The 23,447-nt window shown below is 38.2% G+C and overlaps 1 protein-coding gene across 2 annotated transcripts in view; it reads right to left on the reverse strand.

Moving 5' to 3' along the window:
• Positions 1 to 11,022: 11,022 nt before the first annotated feature.
• The window catches only part of MAN1A1 (mannosidase alpha class 1A member 1), a 172,871-nt gene continuing 160,446 nt past the window's right edge, over positions 11,023 to 23,447 (reverse strand). The window contains exons 11-12 of one of the 2 annotated variants that reach the window (XM_082668944.1): positions 14,044 to 14,159; positions 11,023 to 11,569 (exon numbers count right to left, since the gene is read on the reverse strand). In XM_082668944.1, the coding sequence (XP_082525070.1) occupies positions 11,449 to 11,569; positions 14,044 to 14,159 (237 nt within the window). In that variant the 3' untranslated portion in view covers positions 11,023 to 11,448. Of the gene's footprint in view, positions 13,643 to 14,043; positions 14,160 to 23,447 lie in introns of both variants that reach the window. The other variant, XM_082668945.1, reaches the window with a different exon arrangement.

Here is a 23,447-nt window from a genome sequence, read left to right on the forward strand (position 1 = left end):
CTCACCAGGACGCAGTCTGCCTCCCGCCCCAGATTGCCTGGCCTAGCAGAAAATACACAGGGTGCCACACACAGTAGCAACATCTTTTTCACATGTGCATCTCTTCCTTTGTATTCTAATAAAATCTGCCAAATGAATAAAAAAGAGGCTCAACTTCTTCACCATGTTAACTGGGATCACAGGAGAAAAATGAGCAATTTTAGCAGAATTCTCTAGATCTAAATGGTGCAATGAACCTACATTTGGAGAACTCCTAGGTTAACTGAGCTACAGTTTTTAACTTGCTAACTGTAGCATCTAGCTACAACAGTGGTTTCCAATCTTTCTCAGACTCTCTTCCTCCCACTTTGGGAGTCAGGTTAAAGTTTTAGATCCTCCTTCCTGAAAAATGCACATAGAGGTATACCCTGATTTTTGAAAGTTCACTTTTCGAAAGTTCACTTTATGCCACTTTACCAAAGACCGACATTAGTACTTGTTTTCGCTCACCAAAAGACATCCAAGGAGGATTTTCGATTTTACAAAAAAGGCAAAAAGTGAAAATAGTGTTCAGCATGTGTCTTGCAGTGAGCCGTCATAGAGGCAGCTCACACCTTGAGCAGCGACGATGTCACCACCAAGCTCCTTCCCCAGGAACTACGCTCAGCATCTCAGCATCCAGGCACCATAGCTTTGAACTGTGTCTGTGAGCATCTGGGCTCTCTCTCAATTTATTTTGTGCATCCGTTAGCAAGATGTGTCCTAAGGTAACTGCTTCTTCCATTTCGGCTTACGGAAGGCTTTTCGGACAGTGAGGAACCCTGTACACTCACAGGCCCCATTCATAGACTTCTAGGTCAACAATCCCTCATCTGACACCATGCCAGAAGCTTCTTGTGTTTATGTTCTTTGGTGTGCACTCTAGAAATGTGCCCAAATTTGCTGTTTATATTGAAGCAGGTACACACACTACACACATACACATATGTCTGTGACATTTTCTCTATTAGAATGAATAAATGAAATAATGTATGAAAAGATATGTCATAAAAAGCCAAATATGAGAATGTTGATATTATTGTTGCTATTATTATTATTTGCATTGGCCATTTAAAAATTCAGCACTAAAACTTTTGGTTGATGTTGCAGCAAATACTTTCTTTTATGGAAATTGCTTTAAAATATGACCTTTACATTTTTATAATCCAAACTGCCTCTTTATTCTTATTTCATTCTAATAAATCTTTTTAAAAAATCACAGCACACCCACTCACCAATCTTTGTGGGACATGTACTCTGCGGAGTCTACTGTACGTGGAGTCCTTTTCATTGTGTGAGAAAACCACTTCTCCGTAGTACTCTGACGGGCTTGCACCTTACTGTAACTCCGAAAAGGTCCTGCCGAAAACAATTTGATTCTGACCTGAATTAGTGATTTTATTAATTACATTTTAAGCAAGTCAATTGCTTGTTTTTTAAACTGATTTCTTGTTATAAACTGATTATAGACCACTAATGTTCATTAATATACCAAATTAGATTTCACATCTTCTGCATTATACACTGGAAATGACACCAGTCCACACGTTGACAGGATCAGTTAAAAAGAATGCCTGTTGCAATCACACTGTCCTGCGTAATTGTGGAAGCAGATAACCACTCAAGAACAATTTATGAGCTTGCTAATTCTTTTTTTTCTCTCCTTGCCTGTAGTGGTTAATATACAGCTCTGACATGGAGAGCCCTCAGGAGTGCTGTCTAAATGAAATTCTTACAGTGGGGCGGAAAATAACTTATGAGAGGGATAACTTTGTTCCAGCATATGGTTTATGGACTTCTGCTTAACATTTGGGGAGAAGGAGTAGGGAATGGGGGGAGCTGGGAATTGGAGAAATACACTGAGAGAAACAATGTTTATTTCCCATTTTGAAAAATAGCATCTCAGATCAGTAGAATCAAATATGAACTAATGGACTCATGCAAAATCTTTGACAAAGAAAGATCTCTCAATATATACATTTGTTGAATGCCTGAAAGAGTGGGTGCCACCTATCGATATGGATTGAACTCAGAAGGAGAAAAAACAAAATTACATTTACACTGTTAGTCCATTTGGGCTGCTATAACAGAATACCATAGACTGAGTGGCTTATAAACAACAAACATTTGTTTCTGAGAGTTCTGGAGGCTGGAAAGTCCAAGATCAAGATGCTGCAGATTGGATGTCTTATGAGGGCCCTCTTCCTGGTTCACAGATGACTGTCTTATTGCTGTGTCCTCCCTTGGTGGAAGGGATGAGGAAGCTCTCTGGGGTCTGGGATCTCTTCTTATAAGGACACTGACCCTATTCATGAGGGCTCCACCCTTATGACCTAATCACCTCCCAAAGCTCTACCTCCAAATACCATCACATTGGGAATTAGGTTTCAACATATGAATTTGGAGGACACAAACATTCAGTCTATAGCACATACTCATTTACTAGATGCTTATTATATACTATGAGCTAGGGTCAAAGATGAATAGGCATCATTATAATATTTTCTATAAAAAGGAAAATATATCTTAAATATTGTTTTCTAGCAATCAATTTTGGACTTCAAAGTTGTTCCAATTTGTCACCTAGTACTAGACATTTGTTTCAACCAACCTCCCAAATTAGGTATTTTGGTTGTTTCAACTTTTACAAATAACATAGAGTAGCAAAAACTAGCTGAAAAAAATAATTTAGCAAAATGAGAAAATCTCTGCTCCCAATTTTGAAATAACTGATAAAAATGCTTAAATTCTGGACCCACAAATTGTTGTAGAACAACACTATTCTATAACAAAGTGATCAAACTTGGCAACAGTGACTGAGGATATTAATTTTGGACCAAACTATAGTGCTGACCGGCCTTATATTTGTCCAATTTATGAAGTTAAATTGCTTTTGATAGGTTGTCTTGGTCTAAATCACTAGCAGAGAGAGAGAGACTGGCAACAAATAATTGCAATATAATGTAATAAGTACACCCATTTAGGCTTATCCAAGATGCTAACACAGCAAAAAGGAGGAAGACTGGGAGAGGTTCATGGGTGACATTTGAACTGGGCTTAGAAGGGTAGGCATTACTATCTAAACCCAGTGAACAATGCAGAGAAAACTACTCCAAAATGTCATTAATTTTTAAAAAAAATCAGGATTCTATGCTGATGAGTATTATTAAACTAATAGAGTCAGTGGTTTTTTTTTTAAAAAATCTAAGCTCTCTCTCGTAAGACCATTTAGCTTTCATCATTTTTATGTTCCACTAAGTGGGGTATAAAACTAGGCTGATGTATTTGGGTTGGCAGATAAAGACTTAGAAAAGTGCTACTACCAGTCACGTGAAAATTTGGAGTTAAGATCAATTGTGATCCAAAGCAGGGTGACCAAAGGTTAATCACTGACATCTAAAACGATCATTTTGATGGCCATACCTTCTTTAGGTTTTATTTTAGGCTTATCTGTCCTATTCTCTGAGAACAAGCGCTTCATGGACTCATTGATTTCCTTCTCTGAAGTCTATTCTTTGACTGAAAGCATTTGTTAAACTTTTTGGATCTTTCACGGATGGGCAAATGTGGCTTCTCACCAGCAAGTTCATCACGGAGATATGAAGACTCAAAACTATGTTCAACATTTTTGCTCTGCAGCTCAGGGAGGACGCATGGATCCTTGCAACCAAGGTTCTCAATCTGCTAGTTTCTAGCAGCTGGTAGCCTTGAGGCTTGTTTTTTCGATGAAGACCTCTCAAGCTAAGCAGAGGTTCCAAATGGTGAGTCTAGCTATAGCTACTTTTGTGACATTTACCTATTTGCTCTCATATCTATTCCCTGAACTTCTTCAGCTTGGCTCTGCATCTCAGGGAACTACATTTCCCAGACTTCTTTGCTCTGTTTTCCTGGTAGTCTTGACCAATGGAAGCATTGGTAAAAGACTGTAAGGTAGGGGAAGGGAAGAAGCCAGTCAGTGTATTTCTCATATTCATTGTGCTTCTAGTGGTGTCTCTAGCAGTTGCTGTATCACCTTCATGATTCTAGCTCCTCTTGGACTATTCCTTCCCTCTGTGGTCTCAGTTTCTGCCGTGAGTCCTCCACTGCTGATCTAGCTCATGCTCTGATCACTTCTGCTCTCTGGTAACATCACCTCCACCTTGTGTCTCTCCCGCTTCTGCCCCAGAGAGTGGCATACTGCAGTTGCTAATTGCTGAATTTCCATCAGAATTCACCATCCACTGTTTGGCGTCTCAGCTCTTCTATCACCGATGTAACTAATTGTTTGTGTTAAATTTCTTCTTTCTGAGACGGAGTGGTTTCTGTTTCCCTGGCTGATATACCACTTGTAATAATTACAAAGCTAATGACCAAAAAAGAAACTGGAGGAATTCTCAATTTAGACAAATCTGTTCACAGTGTGATGCCTCCTCCTGAGAATCTAGGAATCTTGGTATCATAACCATTAGAATCACAGAAAAAAGGTTTCTCCTACTTCCTTTGAGACGTGGGGCATATCGATAGTTTAAATAAAGGTCTCAGGGCAGTTCCTAATATGTATTGGGGAGCTGCCAAGTAACCTCTGCCCAGTGGAGTAGTAATTGGCACTTGGTCTTGAATTTTCCTCTCAGGAGATAAACTACAATCTCATTTCCAAATAGATTTTTTTTTCTTGCTTCTAGCTTTTATAGAAATATCATGGGCAAAAAAAATGTAATATAGCATAATTTTGCAGGGTCGGGGGGTATATGTATGTCTCCTTTTTCCCTTTACACCTTTTACTCCAAAATAGAATAAAACATTTATTTTAGAGAGTATTCAAGACTCATTTTAAGCAGAATAGCCTGTACAGTTTTAATCAATAGATAAAGACCCTGGAGAAGCCTTTGCTCTTGCTCGGACATGCTGAATCTCCTATTTAAAGAATGAGCTGCGCACAGGAGCCAAGAATGCTTTTTGGTTTGGCAGCCTTTATCTGATCTTTGGGAGAGGTTAAAAGCCCAGATACACAATGTGGAAATGTTGAAACTTCTCCCTAATGCAATCATCATTATATGAGGAGAGGGAAAGAAGAAAACCATCTATTGTATACCTTTTTTTTTAAACAGAAAAATAAATCCAAGATCTTGTGAAAATTCATATTTTTATTTACCTTTTAATCATGGTTTTGACATTATATGGTTTTTATCTAGTGTTTAAAGAAATCCTGTATATCGATTTGTAATAATGACAGAAGTCACTTTCAGATTTTCAGGGACCGATTAATCTCTCTGAGAGCCCTTGTTTTTCTCCCTCTCTGTTATTTGCTCATTTATATTAGCACTTCCACTAGAAGTTAGAGACAAGAAGATAAGGTGGATGAGAGTGAAAATTCTAATCAGTCATTTCTGTCACCACTAGAATGGTTGAAGAAAGGGCAGCTTGGGAAAAGGAAGCTGAACTTATTAGGTAGAAAATTACAAGGTAATTATTAATGGATTTGCTTGAGTCCTAAAATCCTTGGTTCTGTTACTAGAGAGGATTACAAAAAGGCTGCAGTAACTACAGAGGAGTCCTTTCTCCTTTACATCACTGACAGTGCCCCTCGTGTGTTTCATAGACCAGAAGAAGCCAGTCTCAGATGTGTGAGCAGCCTTTATCTATGATGGCTCAAATGAACAAAGAACCCCTCATCCCCCCAAAACAAAATAAAAAAACAAGCCTAACCCTAATGGCAAGAGAGTCTCTGGTGTGTCTGTTGACCTTACCAGCGGTGTGTAGTCCAGAAGCAGTTAAAATACAGGAATACAGCTTGGACTCCTGTGGGTTTTCCCTGAGACAACTGATATATTTTGAATATACTAAAAGATAAGAAAATTGTCCTATTTTTGGTGAGTTTGCTTTTGCAAGTACAGTGAATAAAATTTTCTAATGACAGCTTATAATTAGGTATCTCACAGTTAAGGTAAACACTAGATTACCCACTAAAGATAGAATCTGCATTCAGTTTTGCAGACAGAAGTACCACTTTGAGTTAGTAGGGCCTAGCAGAGGCTGTATTCTGTTGCAGTCAAACTTAAGATGAAAATTCTGTTTATATTTTTTTGAAGAAAAGTTTGAGACTTTTTCTTCACTCTTAACACCTTGTTCACTCTTTACCAAATGCTCTCTGAGTGCCTCCCAGTGCAGGATGGGTGCAACCAGACTGAAAACAAATATATGCCAGATGCCATATTGTCTTATATTTATATTAATTAATAAGCCATGGCACCTTCCTTTTAAAATTTTATGTATTTTTGCATATTTGCCCTTTTTCTAGTCTTTAGCTCTGTGCAGATAAGAAGCAAGTGCAACTTGCTCTCTGCTCAATCCCTAGGACCTAGGACAGTGTCTGATATACTCTGGGTGCTTAATAAACATTTGTGGAATGAATGAATGAGTAAACAAATAATGACACCGGAGTGTGATGCATGTGAATAGGAGTTTGCATAAAGTCCTTTGGAGAGTCAGAAGAAGCAAGAACAAATTGGGGGAAGAGAGAGGCAGACAGGTCACAAACATGTAAACTGAGACTTGAAGGAAGAGTGGACATTTTTCAAGAAGAGTAGCAGACAGACAGGGAGGGCTATTTCAGGTAGAGTCCAGAAAAGTGAAAGTCAGCAAGGGTGTGGCTGCGGGAGGGAGGGGAACTGTGTGACTTTGTCAGGCAGAATCTGGGGCAGAACTGCAAGCCCCTCTTCAGGAGTGAACAGTCTTCTGTCACTGGGGGCGGGAGTGGGGGCGGGGTAGGGGGTGGGAAGTACCAGAAGAAAAGGCAAGTGTCACTCTCACCTAATGCGTGTCTCCACTGCTGTGGAAACAAAGGGTTTGTTTGTTTGTTTTGGAGGATGGGGACAGGTGAGGGGACTCTCAATCAAAACCACTTTATGCATTCTTCTTTGGATATGATTATTTTAAGTCACTGTAAGTGCTTTTCAAACATGTAAGCTGATTTTGGAAGCAATACTGGCTCCCTCAGAAGTTATTTCATCAATCTTTCCTAGTTCATAACATTGAATTTGTTGGTTTCCAAAGCTACTCTGGGATGAAAACAAAACTATACTTCAATTTTAAAAGCAGTTCTTAACTTGCAGTCATGGTTTTATTTTCATGGGATTATTTGAATATACCAGTGACACAACTGATAATAATGCTCTTACCAGAGCAGCAATCAGGTGGGTTGAACTCTATTTCTTTTCTTCTACAAATGTTAAAAGAAAACCTCTTGTTCTTCAATAAAAAAATATGTGGAAAAGTCTTCAATTACTGCACCATACTAGTGTGAAGAAAGAACTGGATATTTCTGTTCTCATGTCAGAAAATAAGAGCTAAACTCTGACCTTGGAAGATGAGCAATAATATGTGTTTGAAGCAGTCTGATTGAAGGACAGTACCCAAAAAAGCCTAGGGTATTTGGAAATGGCAAGCAAGATAACAGCAAATGTGTTCTCATAACAAAACAAGCTGGAGGCTTCCCAAGGTAGAGAGATGATTCTTTCTAGCTCTTTCTTACAGAGCTAGAAATAGGAGCTGGGATTCAGGGATTGAAGGCATAATCCTGCCAGGTACAGAGCTAAGAACATGTACATATATTAGCTATTTTAGTCCTCACGATGTAGGTGTTATTATTCCCATTTTACAGATGAGAAAATGAAGGTTTTGATGTCTTGTAATCTGGGCGTGGTGGCCTCTAGTCCATGGATGGAACATTGCTGGCTTGTGTACTGCTGTTTCCTGCTCCAGCATCCACAACAGACAACACTGAAGGGATAGCCTAGCTGCTCCACCTGGGCTGACCACTCCTCTCATTTTACAGATAAGGAAACTGAGACGTAAGGACTTCAAGGGCTTGTTCCAAATCATGCAGGAAGTTAATAATAGAGCCACGTTTGGAACTCAGTTGTCTTCTCAGTGAAGTCTGCTTCCCATTGGCCCAACTGTACCTACTTTCTACCCCTTCTCTACTGCATCATATAGAGAAAAAAGACTAGAGGGATTTTATTTTAATGGTGGCATTTAAAACATATAAAATTTTGCAGCTCCTCGCTAAGACTACATTAAGTCACAAAGTTATAAATCTGGAAATAGCAGATAGCAGTGTGAATAGCAGTGAAATTTACTTAGGATTTATTTAACTAGTGAGGTTAAAGTATTGTATTGACTAGCAGGGTGGTGATGAGGTTTTGCACAAAGAAGGAAGAGACTTAGTCTGCTTCTCTTCTGTCACTTACCAAAATAGAGGCCTTGGGTCCCAAGAAGCCAAAGCTGCCACGTCCATGAAATGGGACCAATAGCACTGTGCTTGCCTTAAGAAGTTGCTATGGTGACCTCCCATCCTGGTGCTAAGCAGTGATTCAAAGCTATGTGTTTCTACTTTCCACCAACAACTATAAAAATTGAAAGTCAGGAACAAAGTTCTTAAAGATTCTGTGAATGAGAATCATCACTTATTTCTCCTGAAAGAGTTAAAAAACAGAACAAAATAAGACAAACAAAACAAAGAGCTCTCAGGTGTTAGTCATTTTCTGGAAAATGCTATTTGAAAATCAGTACATTTTATGGCCCTTTTTGCAGAATTATGAATTAATATGTGTTCATAGCCTAAGGCCAAAATATCCCAGGATGCGGAAAAGTTGCTATGCATCTATGACTGTTCTCTAAGATTTCATGGTAATTTGCATTCGCTGGGGAATCAAATGGATCTGTAACACAAAATTACATTAATTTATTAGTAAGTAACGGCATGTCTTAAGGAGATTCAAAGTGATCATAAGTCAAAAAATCTTTGGCGATTAGCATCGCAATGAATGTAAAAACGCGGCGGGGGGGGGGAGCGTAGGTGGGTGTGGGTGGAAATGAAGGTCCTTTGCAAGAACATCTTATATATTTACATGGCACGTGGCCAAACTAGGAATTCTGTGTAGTCTGTGCAAGTGACAGTCATGTTAAAATTCAACAAGAAGAAACAATTTAAGAACCGACTTTAAAAGCAGCTTTTGGGAGAAGAAAGCAAATGAAACAAAGGAGTGATTGAAGTTAATACTTTTAAGATTACCTCAATAAGAAAAGAGTTGTTTAAAAATCCAATGTAAATCTGTTTCTTAAAGATTTAGGTGTACGGCTTAGTGTTCAGAAATGCTTTTGTGAAAGGATGAATCTACGTTTTCCAAAATGATCCAAATTATGTTTCAAGTTGTTGTTGTGCTTAAACCTTGAAGTAGAAATAAAAATTCAGAAAAAGGTACATATGCTTGTCATGACTTGCTAATTAATTCACGATTTCTTCTGCTATCTCAGGACTTCCACCTCTCGACTTTAGTATGCTTAGGAATAACAGAAAGAGCTCATTAAACATGGATATTCCAGGCCACCCCCCAATTTTGATTTGCTCAATTTAGGGTAATGCTCTGGAATCTGCATTTTAACAAGACCTACAAGAGGTTCTGATACAGGTGAACTGTAGCCCACACCTTGAGAAATACAGCCTTAGACCAATTTCCAAGGGTGAACTCTGAGTTGACACCTTTATGTTGGAGTGGCTGGTTGGATATAACATATGCTCTCATATATTGTTCCTTCTTATGAGCATAAATCTTACCAAATCCCTGTGCCTGGTAGCACAGAGCCAGGACAGAAAAGAGTTCCTGACCTTGGGAAAATTTCCCAGTTTCCTCATATTTAAAATAAGAGAGTTGGACTAAATGCTGTCTAGACTCCTATGTAGTTCTAATAGTTTATATGCATATCTGATGCCTGGCAAATATTTTGTAAAGATTATGACTCACGTGTTGGCCAATGTAGACGGAATGAGCCAGGAAAAAACAGAGATCAGTCTTTGGGTCATTAAATCAGTTAAAAAGATGAAATAAGATTTCCCCTCAGCCCCAACCTAAGGAGCTAGAAGGTCAATTAGATAATGAACTCTGTGCTTAAATTAAAAAAGATCTATGTTGTTTTCCTAAAACGTTATGCAACTGTCTACATATAAATATCAGAAATTAGATGTATTGATTGCCAAGTTGCCATCACTGTGTGGATGGTTGATAATTAGTATGAATAAAAATCATGCTTAGAATCTTTTTAAATAATCCTGTCATCAACAGAGTAAACACAACCAACGTCATTTGTGTTACAAATAATTGAATTCAGAAGGTTCCCATTTGACTAACTCTACGTTAAGTGAAAACCCAATTTCTTTGCTTCATGCTATTGAAATAGTTTTTTTATATGATATAGGGACTGTGAGATTAAGTTACAGAAAACAATAGTAGGCTATTCAAACAGAAACACTGGAAAAAACTCAGTATTAAAGAAATCATGACTTAACTTTTTTGGTGTGCATTTTACACAAGGCCACACGTGGTACCTTAATGATATAAATGGAGTAAAAAAAAATCTGTTGGTTGAGGGTTGATTCCAGTCATAAATACTAATTTACTCTGTATTTCCCTAAAACTACTATAGGTAGCAATAAAAAAATTACCCATTCTTATGATTATTTATTTAAAACAACAGCATGTTATGTAATACTGGTACTTAATATTTTTTAAAAATGTACTGCTTTTAAGACATTTGCAAATAGCTGTAGCAAAGCCTATGAATATAAGGTAGAATCTGTTTTGTTTTGTTTTCTTTCAGCAGTGGTGGTGGTGGGGGAGTTTGATCTCCTCAATTGGACTGTAAACTTAAGAGCAAGGACCATACTCTTTATGTTATTTCTAACGCCAGCTCCCTGCCTCTACCCTACCTGCCCTGGTGTTCACCATATGTTAGATTCTTAATAAAACTGTTTGATTAAATAAGATGGTTATGCAACATTATTTACAATTTAAAGTTTTTAATGGGAAATATTTCCTCATCACAATTCTCCGGGTGTGGTACGGAATCACTGTTAGGATCTAATATTTCCATTTGCAACTGTACACAGTCATCCCAACATATTCAGAAGCTTCCTTAAAAGGAGAGAAAACCCAAAAAACAAATGACGAGATATATTAAAAGGCTTTATTTACAATAGAGAAATTTTACAAATATAATTTTTAAAAATTATGTGTCGATCTATCATTTCCCATAACATTAGAGATTTATATAAAGTTGGAAATGACAGAATGGATTTAAGTACAAATCAAAAACAATCAATGGAAAGAACTGGTAGTACATATGAAGGCATCATGACAAACATCACTGAGTTCTGTAAACTGCCACACAACTTATATGTGTAATATTAATTGCACGACGTATCCCAAACAAATGCAGAAACACAAAATTAAGTGCTGTTTTAATTATTCACCTTTTGGGATGTGAAAACATATGTAAACTTAATTGCACAGTTTTTGCTGAAAATGAATGAAAGACAGCATTTACCTAAGGACTTCAGTTGTTTAAAATAATTAGTGCAAAATATAACTTTAATTAAATTACATCACCATAATATTAATCTCTTATCTTGTTTATATTTTTGGTGTTCTGGGTTTTGTTAAAATATCCAAGTTCTAGAATTGAAATACCTTTGTTCTTGCCACCGGCCGAGCAACACGCAGTACAATCTTCTTGCCTATTTATTCCAGAATACAAAAGGTACGTCATAGTGCAGTGCGTACATACAACTTGATTTTAATATCCTATCTGCTGCAGAAATACCTATCAGCTTGTGCTCCTTCAAATCAGATTGAAAAGCAAAGAAAATAAATTAATTTAAATTGCTAGTCCAAGGACATTCATGTGAAAATTATAATCTAAATACATAGGGCCCAATTTTAACAAGAATCTTCTATATTTTGCCTTTAAGTCCTGGGAATAGCAATCATGACGTACTAAGGGATCTTTTTTTCACTTACTAATTTTATTGATTTATTGTTTGAATGAATAATATTGAAAAAAAGGGCAGGTCACACAAGGTGGACTAAGTCTATTGAGATCTAAGAAAATAACTGTCTTAAAAAATATTAGGTTGAATCACATGAAATTGCTGATACTGAACAATCTTTAAACTAGAAATGCCTCAGTTTCACATGCTTCAGCCTAATCCATGGGGTTGCACTCATCTATTTGACCACTGTAGTTGAAAATGCAGGTGGTCACAATCTTTGTACCTCAGTATATGCATCATCATATTAGCCCTTTCATGGGAATATATATAAAATATGAACAAATATGGTAAGAAAACACAAGGTGTCACCAGATCTATTTTTGGGAAAACCATTCATATCTCAAAAAAGGCTTTGAAGAGTCATGTAATCATAATTATTTTGAGCTGCTATAGGATTGTAGGGGATTGGGAGTGTCCATTCCTATATATTACTTCTAAGTGGAAATCGCTATGTTGAATTTAACCAGACAAAATACACTACATCCTAATTTGACCTAAAAGTTTATTAGATTTTTCTCAATTGACCATGAATAGATACACTGGCAAAAATTCTTTCAGAGTTAAATCCTGCTTTCATAAACTGAAATGAAATAATTTACTACATTTGAGAAAGGGCTCTTTTCAAATCTGAAAAACCTGAACGAAATGTAATGGTTTCTTTTTTTTGAGAAAAAAGAATTAAAGATGAAATGCAAACAAAAAACCATATGAAATACTCACCCTCTCTTCAGAGAGAGCCCCAATTTCTTCATATATTCAGATAAAAGCAAAAGCTAACACACTATAAGTTATACAATTTCCCTTCAAAAAATATAATTCGGTTAACAGCAGAGCTCTGAAAAACTGGAAAGCTCACTTCTCTGTGTGGTAGAGAATGGAAGAAATTAACCAGTACATGATCCAGAGATGACACAGGGCATTTAAAGTAAACCTTGAGAACTAATTCCCAAATTAGGAAACACTAATATAAGTGACCAACAAAAATATACCATGGATCCAATGAAATGAGGTCAAGAGGAGATGATCCTTCTGGGATGACATTCTAATTTGAATTAAAATGTGAGTAAAGTATTTTAGAAGACACTCTATCAAATAATGATAGACCTGCATAAGGAGGCTTGTCACAGTTATAAGATCTGTCTCTGGTGGATAGACAAACCAGATTAACACGAAATTGAAAAGGAAAAAGCTTTTTTATTATTTAATTTATTATTATGGCTTTTTGCAACATGGCAAAACATTACAGCTTAAAGCAGACACCATCTCCTCATAGAGGAGGAAAAAGTTTTGCAGTCAAATCAAAATTGTAATTAAGAGGTCATTGGTATACCATTCTATTTAGTTTAATAAAAATGATACTACACCTTCCTGAACTCCAGAGATAAAAGATTACTTAAAACAAACAAACAAAAAACCACGTGATTCACTGAATGAATAATAAAGGCTACAATAAGGAATTTAGGTCCATCTATGCCTATGATAATAAACATAAAAGACTGCAAAACAATTTTAAAACTTAGAATAATCACAGACCTATTAATAAAAATTCATCATATGCCTGATCACCAGAAAAGGAATTATTAAGGTATGCAGTGAAGGGAATGGAGGAGAGTAAAATATAAAATGTCTTTTTATTTCTCATTGACTTCAACTTTCTTTATATTCCTAGAGAGTACAGGGAGAAGATGTGCCTCGGTATTGAAGATCCAGTGTTCCAGTGGAAGTAGATCGTCATCAGAAAATATTAAGTACAAATATCTGGAGAGAGAAACATGGGTATGTGAGGCCTGAGAGACCCTGTCAGCCAGTGAAACCACAAAGAGACAGAAAAAAAACACATCAATGTCTCCATTCATCTTATGGGAGAATCATGGACAACCGTCAAGTATAGCAAAACCTTAAGGGGTATACTCATTAATGCCGAAGAAAGAAGCTGCTCTGTGCTTTGGTCCCCGTGTACGAGAACCATACAAAGCAGTCCCAAGTTGTCGAACTTACATGATGATGAAAACACACCTGCAATTACTGCCGTGCACGTAGAATGGCATTCGGAAGCAGTCATGCTTGATGTTATTTGAATGTGTTCATGATAAACACAACTAGAAAGAAGATCTCTTCAGGTATCTTAGTCACATACAACCAGAATAATTTTTACTTACTTTAGTGTTTCTGCCAGGAAAAAACTCTGCTGCACATCATCATAGCTCTCCTTGTGGAAGTAAACATCCCTGAGGCCTGAATAGCCTCCTTTCACTCTGCAGTGTTTCTCCAAGGCCTAAATCACAATGAGGAGGGAAAAAAAATGGTCACATTCCAGTAAACTGACTGTCACAAATTTTTACCATTAGATTGTCACATTTAACTAAAATAAGGATTCAAATGGAATGATAGATTGCAATAGTTTCAGGTGAAAATTTAAAAAACCATAACATGTAAATGCAAATAAAGTATGAAAAGTTAAAGGACATATGGACGGTATATCTCATCTAATTGGAAACACTTCTACATTTAGTTCTGGAATTTCAGTGATTTTTACCATTTCTTTTTATGGTCTAGAGCAGGATGCATCAACTACAGACCACAAGCTATATCCAGCCTGCTTTTTGTTTTTGTAAGTAAGGTATTATTGAACCACAGCCACACTCACTTGTTTACATATTGTGTGTGGCTGTTTTTTCACTACAATGGCAGAGTTGAGTAAATGCATAGGGCCCCCAAGCCCAATTCTCTCTGGCCCTTTCAGAAAAAGTTTGCTGACCCCTGGTCTAGAGAGATTGTTCATGTCAACTGGGATTCTAAACCGCTGGTTGAGAAAGTGCACTGGAACCAAAACAGCTGCTACTATCATCAGAATATCTTATTTTTAAAAAATTGACTGGAGTACTGAGTGATATTGGTGACTGACAGATATAAAAGAGAAAATGGAAAGCAGTGAAAAAAACATGGCTGGTATCCATTTCTGAAATACATCTTTCTTTTCTTTAGTCTGAGATGGAAGAAAGATGGGATGAAACCACTGGTAACTACGAGGAGAGAAATGAGCCTACATTTCTACAGCTGCCTGACTACAATGAGTACTACAGTCAGAGATGGGAAGAGACATGGGTTGGGCAGTGTGGGAACGAAAACTTAGGTAACACCTAAAATAACTTGCCTTCCATTCTGTCAGCTGCTGCTAACCTGACTGCTCTTTGTATTTGGAAATTACATTGGTTTGCTTTGCTGGTTACCAGGCATAGTCATCTCCAGGAAAGTTATTTTCTATTCACCACATCCTATTAATTCTAATAACTAAAAGGTCAAATAAAGATTTCCACTGTATACAAACTGTCACTGGAAATCTGGTTCTAATTCATAGAATGTGGACAAAAATAATAAAGTACGTGTAAGCCTAAGCCCCTTAAAATTTTTAATGAGATAAAACATAGGAAACATGAAAAAAATGTTACTCTTAGGTTCTCACGTCATTATTCATTTATTTTTCAGTTTTCTTTTACAGATCACAACCCTGTTCCTCTTTTTTTATGTGCATAATTACATCATATTTTCCTCCCATTTAGCTCAACTACCAAGATATGGCATAGGTCCTGCCATGTTAGTTGAGAAAAATCTTCATTGGCTAGAAAAGGGTTTTGGAGGAAAGCACGGCTCTAAGCATGTGGAGCCCAGAAAACGTGGGACGGATGAGGCAAAGGCAGGGAGCAGGAATGTGGTGCTGACAGCTCAGCTTCCATCTGCAGACACTGATAATGAGGATATTGATTCTGCACCCTGGGGCTGGAGGGCAGAAGGGAGAGAGCATGGGGCCCAGAGGAGAAGCATTTAATTACCAGGCGAAAGAAAATCTAACTGGCAGGCTATGTGAATAAAAAACACTCATCTCCTGGTTTGGTACTGTTTAAAAGCCCCGGGGAATATAAGAACAATTAACTTAAAAAAAATCTTCGATTATATTCTTGGTTTCAGACAAAGAGCTAAGTGGGGGAAAAGCCTGAAGAAAGGAACTTTCAGGTCCTATTATATTTTTCCTTCCTTCTTTTTTGATAACAGTTCTTTTTGATAAAAAGTCATATACCAGATACATGGAGTAGGCCAAAACTTATTTATAAAAAAGGAAAAAAACCCCAAGATTTAGAAGAAATGGGTAAATTTGTTATTACTGAACATAATGAAATCCTATTTCTAGACATCTCCTTAATAAAGAGATTTTATCCACAGATGTTTTTCTTGGTTTGCCCCTTGAAGTTTTTTGGTAATAAAGAAATAAGCTAAAGAGAGGGCCAGGCATGATAACAGCTAACCCTCCCTCCTGTAGAAATTTCTGTAAACTCCTTTTATTATAGAAAAAAGAGTTTTTTGGGGGGTAGGCACTGCCCAAACGTTTTTCATCTTTTCAGATCACCTCCACTCATTCTTTTTCTCCCCCAATCCTGATGTGGTGAACCAGAGTAGTCAAGAAGACAATCTAATGTTTTAGAGGTGGGGGCCGAATCCCAGCTCCAGACTCCCTAGCTGCGGCCTCAGTTTCCTGGACCCAGGCAGCATGCCTTTTCTCAACATGAGGTTGTCCTGAGAAAAAAACTCAAGACTAGTCCAGAAGATGGCAGAGGAGTAAGATGTGGAGATCACCTTCCTCCCCACAGATACATCAGAAATACATCTACACGTGGAACAACTCCTACAGAACACATACTGAACGCTGGCAGAAGACCTCAGACCTCCCAAAAGTCAAGAAACTCCCCACGTACCTGGGTAGGGCAAAAGAAAAAAGAATAAACAGAGACAAAAGGATAGGGACAGGCCGGCACCAGTGGGAGGGAGCTGTGAAGGAGGAAAGGTTTCCACACACTAGGAAGCCCCTTCGCAGGCGGAGACAGGGGTTGGCTGGGTGGAAGCTTTGGACCCACGGAGGAGAGCACAGCAACAGGGGTGCAGAGGGCAAAGCGGAGAGATTCCTGCACAGAGGATCAGTGCTGACCAGCACTCACCAGCCCGAGAGGCTTGTCTGCTCACCCGCCAGGGTGGCGGGGGCTGGGAGCTGAGGCTCAAACTTCGGAGGTCAGATCCCAGGGAGAGGACTGGGGTTGGCGGCGTGAACGCAGCCTGAAGGGGGCTAGTGCGCCACAGCTAGCCAGGAGGGGGTCTGGGAAAAAGTCTGGATCTGCCTAAGAGGCAAGAGACCATTGTTTTGGGGTGCGTGACGACAGGGGATTCCTTCCCTGTCTGTCCACAGAAGGCAGCAGAGCACTGCCTAAACAAGCTCCAGAGACGGGCACGAGCCGCAGCTATCAACTCGGACACCAGAGATGGGCTTAAACGCTAATGCGGCTGCTGAAGCCACCAAGAAGCCTGTGTGCGAGCACGGGTCACTATCCACACCCCCCTTCCCAGGAGCCTGTGCAGCCCGCCCCTGACAGGGTCCTGTGATCCAGGGACAACTTCCCCGGGAGAACACACTGTGCGCCTCGGGCTGTTGCAACGTCATGTCGGCCTCTGACACTGCAGCCTCGCCCCGCATTCCATACTCCTCCTTCCCCCGGGTCTGAGTGAGCCAGAGCCCCGAATCAGCTGCTGCTTTAACCCCGTCCTGTCTGAGCGAAGAACAGACGCCCTCCGGCGACCTACAGGCAGAGGCGGGGCCAAATCCAAAGCTGAGCCCCAGGGAGCTGTGCGAACAAAGAAGAGAAAGGGAAATCTCTCTAGCAGCCTCAGGAGCAGTGGATTAAAGCTCCACAATCAACTTGATGTACCCTGCATCTGTGGAATACATGAATAGACAACGAATGAACCCAAAATTGAGGTGGTGGACTTTGGGAGCAACTGTAGACTTGGGGTTTGCTGTGTGCGACTGACTTGTTTCTGATTTTTATGTTTATCTTAGTATAGTTTTTAGTGCTTCTTATCGTTGGTGGATTTATTGGTTTGGTTGCTCTTTTTTTTTTTTTACTTAATTTTTTTATTTTAATAATTAAAAAAATATTTTAATTATTTAATTTAATTTAATTTATTATTATTATTTTCTTTCTTTTTTTCCCTCCCTTTTCTTCTGAGCCATATGGCTAACAGGGTCTTGGTGCTCTGGCTGGGGATCAGGCCTGCGCCTCTGAGGTGGGAGAGACAAGTTCAGGACACTGGACCACCAGAGATCTCCAGGCCCCACATAATATCAATCAGCGAGAGCTCTCCCAGGGATCTCCGTCTCAATGTTAAGACCCAGTTCTACCCAACGGCCAGCAAGCTCCAGTGCTGGACGCCCCATGCCAAACAACTAGCAAGAGAGGAACACAAACCCACCCATTAGCAGAGAGGCTGCCTAAAATCATAATAAGGTCACAGACACCCCAAAACACACCACTGGATGTAGCCCTGCTACCAGAAAGACAATATCCAGCCCCACCCACCAGAACACAGGTGCCAGTCCTTCTACCAGGAAGCCTACACAACCCACTGAAGCAACCTTACCCACTGGGGGCAGACACCAAAAACACCAGGAACTACAAAAATTCAGTCTGTGAAAAGGAGACCCCAAACACAGCAAGTTAAGCAAAACAGGGAGTAAGGGAAATATGCAGCAGAGGAAGGAGCAAGGTAAAAACCCATCACACCAAACAAATGAAGAGGAAATAGGCAGTCTACCTGAAAAAGAATTCTGAGTAATGATAGTAAAGATGATTCAAAATCTTGGAAACAGAATGGAGAAAATACAAGAAACGTTTAACAAGGACCTAGAAGAAATAAAGAGCAAACAAACAATGATGAACAACACAATAAATGAAATTAAAAATTCTCTAGAATGAATTAATAGCACAATAACTGAGGCAGAAGAACGGATAAGTGACCTGGAAGATAAAATTGTGGAACTAACTATTTCAGAGCAGAATAAAGACAAAAGAATTGAGGACAGTCTCAGAGATCTCTGGGACAACATTAAACACACCAACATTCGAATTATAGGGGTCCCAGAAGAAGAAGAGAAAAAGAAAGGGAGTGAGAAAATATCTGAAGAGATTACAGTTGAAAACTTCCCTAATATGGGAAAGGAAATAGTCAATTAAGTCTAGGAATCACAGAGAGTCCCATACAGGATAAATCCAAGGAGAAACACGCCAAGACACATATTAATCAAACTATCAAAAATTAAATACAAAGAAAAAATATTAAAAGCAGCAAGGGAAAAGCAACAAATAACATACAAGGGAATCTCCATAATGTTAACAGCTGATCTTTAAGCAGAAACTCTGCAAGCAGGAAGGGTGTGGCAGGACATATTTAAAATGATGAAAGGGAAAAACCTACAACCAAGAGTACTCTACCCCACAAGGATCTCATTCAGATTCCACGGAGAAATTAAAACCTTTACAGACAAGCAAAAGATAAGAGAATTCAGCAGCACCAAACCAGCTTTACAAGAAATGCTAAAGGAACTTTTCTAGGCAGGAAACACAAGAGAAGGAAAAGACCTACAAAAACAAACCCCAAACAATTAAGAAAATGATACTAGGAACATACATATCGATAATTACCTTACATGTAAATGGACTAAATGCTCCAACCAAAAGACACAGACTGGCTGAATGGATACAAAAACAAGACCTGTATATATGCTGTCTACAAAAGACCCACTTCAGACCTAGGGACACATACAGACTGAAAGTGAGGGGATGGAAAAAGATATTCCATGCAAATGGAAATCAAAAGACAGCTGGAGAAGCAATTCTCATATCAGACAAAATCGACTTTAAATTAAAGACTATTACAAGAGACAAAGAAGGACCCTACATAATGATGAAGGGATCAATCCAAGAAGAAGATATAACAGTTGTAAATATTTATGCACAGAACATAGGAGCACCTCAATACATGAGGCAAATAATAACAGCCATAAAAGGGGAAATCAATAGTAACACAATCATAGTGGGGGACTTTGACACCCCACTTTCACCAATGCACAGATCATCCAAAATGAAAATAAATAAGGAAACACAAGCATTAAATGACACATTAAACAAGATGGACTTAATTGATATTTATAGGACATTCCATCCAAAAACAACAGAATACACTTTCTTCTCAAGTGCTCATGGAACATTCTCCAGGACAGATCATATCTTGGGTCACAAATCAAGCCTTGGTAAATTTAAGAAAATTGAAATCATATCAAGTATCTTTTATGACCACAATGCTATGAGACTAGATGTCAATTACAAGAAAAAAACTGTAAAAAATACAAACACATGGAGGCTAAACAATATGATACTAAATAACCAAAAGATCACTGAAGAAATCGAAGAGGAAATCAAAAAATACTCAGAAACAAATGACAACGAAAACACAATGACCCAAAACCTATGGGATGCAGCAAAAGCAGTTCTAAGAGGGAAGTTTATAGCAATACAATCCTACCTCAAGAAACAAGAAAAGTCTAAAATAAACAATCTAAATTTATACCTGAAGAAATTAGAGAAAGAAGAACAAAAAAACCCGTTAGCAGAATGAAAGAAATCATAAAAATCAGATCAGAAATAAATGAAAAAGAAATGAAGGAAACAATAGCAAAGATCAATAAAACTAAAAGCTGGTTCTTTGAGAAGATAAACACAATTGACAGACTCATCAAGAGAAAAAGGGAGAAGACTAAATTCAATAGAATTAGAAATGAAAAAGGAGAAGTAACAACTGACACTGCAGAAATATAAAGGATCATGAGAGATTACTACAAGCAACTCTATGCCAATAAAATGGACATCCTGGAGGAAATGGACAAATTCTTAGAAAAGCACAACCTTCTGAGACTGAACCAGGAAGAAATAGAAAATATAAACAGACCAATCACAAGTAATGAAATTGAAACTGTGATTAAAAATCTTCCAACAAACAAAAGTCCAGGACCAGATGACTTCACAGGTGAATTCTATCAATCATTTAGAGAAGAGCTAACACCTATCCTTCTCAAACTCTTCCAAAATACAGCAGTGGGAGGAACACCCCAAACTCATTCTATGAGGCCACCATCACCCTGATACCAAAACCAGACAAATATGTCACAAAAAAAGAAAACTATAGGTCAATATCACTGATGAACATAGATGCAAAAATCCTCAACAGAATACTAGCAAACAGAATCCAACAGCACATTAAAAGGATTATACACCATGCTCAATTGGGTTTTAACCCAGGAATGCAAGGATTCTTCAATAAACACAAATCAATCAATGTGATACACCATATTAACAAACTGAAGGAGAAAAACCATATGATCACCTCAAGAGATGCAGAAAAAGCTTTCAACAAAATTCAGCACCCATTTATGATAAAAACCCTGCAGAAAGTAGGCATAGAGGGAACTTACCTCAACATAATGAAGGCCTTTTATGACAAACCCACAGCAAACAACATTCTCAACGGTGAAAAACTGAAACAATTTCCACTAAGATCAGGAACAAGACAAGGTTTTCCACTCTCACTGCTGTTATTCAACATAGTGGTGAAAGTTTTAGCCACAGCAATCAGAGAAGTAAAAGGAATCCAAATCGGAAAAGAAGAAGTAAAACTGTCACTGTTTGCAGATGACATGATACTCTACATAGAGAATCCTAAAGATGCTACTAGAAAACTACTAGAGCTAATCAACGAATTTGGTAAAGTAGCAGGATACAAAATTAATGCATGGAAATCTCTTGCCTTCCTATACACTAATGATGAAAAATCTGAAAGGGAAATTAAGGAAATACTCCCATTTACCACTGCAACAAAAAGAACATAATACCTAGGAATAAACCTACCTAAGGAGACAAAAGACCTGTATGCAGAAAACAATAAGACACAGATGAAAGAGATTAAAGATGATACAAAGGGATGGAGACATGTATATACCATGTTCTCAGACTGGAAGAATCAATACTGTGAAAAAGACTATACTACCCAAAGCAATCTACAGATTCAAGGCAATCCCTATCAGACTACCAATGGCATTTTTCACAGAACTAGAACAAAAAATTGCAAAATTTCTATGGAAACACAAAAGACCCTAAATAGCCAAAGCAATCTTGGGGAAGAAAAACGGAGCTGGAGGAATCAGGCTCCCTGACTTCAGACTATACTACAAAGCTACAGTAATCAAGATAGTATGGTACTGGCACAAAAACAGAAATATAGATCAATGGAACAGGATAGAAAGCCCAGAGATAAACCCATGCACATATGGTCACCTTATTTTTGATAAATAAGGCAAGACTATACAATGGAGAAAAGACAGCCTCTTCTATAAGTGGTGCTGGGAAAACTGGACAGCTACATGTAAAAGAATGAAATTAGAACACTCCCTAACACCAAACACAAAAATAAAATCAAAATGGATTAAAGACCTAAATGTAAGTCCAGACAGTATAAAACTCTTAGAGGAAAACATATAACACTCTCTGACATAAATCACAGTAAGATTCTTTTTGACCCACCTCCTAGAGAAGTGGAAATAAAAACAAAAATAAACAAATAGGACCTAATGAAACTTAAAAGCTTTTGCACAGCAAAGGAAACCATAAGCAAGACGAGAAGACAACCCTTAGAATGAGAGAAAATATTTGCAAACGAAGCAACTGACAAAGGATTAATCTCCAAAATATACAAGCAGCTCATGCAGCTCAATATCAAAAACACAAACAACCCAATCCAAAAATGGGCAGAAGACCTAAATAGACATTTCTCCAAAGAATACATACAGATTGCCAACTAACACATGAAAGGATGCTCAACATCACTTATCATTAGAGAAATGTAAATCAAAACTACAATGAGGTATCACCTCACCCCAGTCAGAATGGCCATCATCAAAAAATCTACAAACAATAAATGCTGGAGGGGGTGTGAGAAAAGGGAACTCTCTCTCACTGTTGGTGGGAATGTAAATTGATACAGCCACTACGGAGAACAGTATGGAGGTTCCTTAAAAAACTAAAAATAGAATTACCATATGACCCAGCAATCCCACTAGTGGGCATATACCCTGAGAAAACCATAATTCAAAAAGAGTTATGTACCACAATGTTCACTGCAGCACTATTTACAATAGCCAGTACATGGAAGTAACCTAAGTGTCCATCGACAGATGAATGGATAAAGAAGATGTGGCACATACATACAATGGAATATTACTCAGCCATAAAAAGAAATGAAATGAGTTATTTGCAGTGAGGTGGATGGATGGACCTAGAGTCTGTCATGCAGAGTGAAGTAAGTCAGAAAGAGAAAAACAAATACTGTATGCTACTACACATGTATGGAATCTAAAAAAAAAAAAAATGGTTCTGAAGAACCTAGGGGCAGGACAGGAATAAAGATACAGACGTAGAGAATGGACTTGAGGACACGGGGAGGGGGAAGGATAAGCTGGGACGAAGTGAGAGAGTAGCATTGACATATATACACTACCAAATGTAAAATAGATAGCTACTGGGAAGCAGCTCCATGGCACGGGGCAATCAGCTTGGTGCTTTGTGACCACCTAGAGGGGTGGGATAAGGAGGATGGAAAGGAGATGCGAGAGGGAAGAGATATGGGAATATAT

Source organism: Grampus griseus (genome assembly GCF_964374135.1).
Source record: "Grampus griseus genome assembly, chromosome: 13".
NCBI lineage: Eukaryota > Metazoa > Chordata > Mammalia > Artiodactyla > Delphinidae > Grampus > Grampus griseus.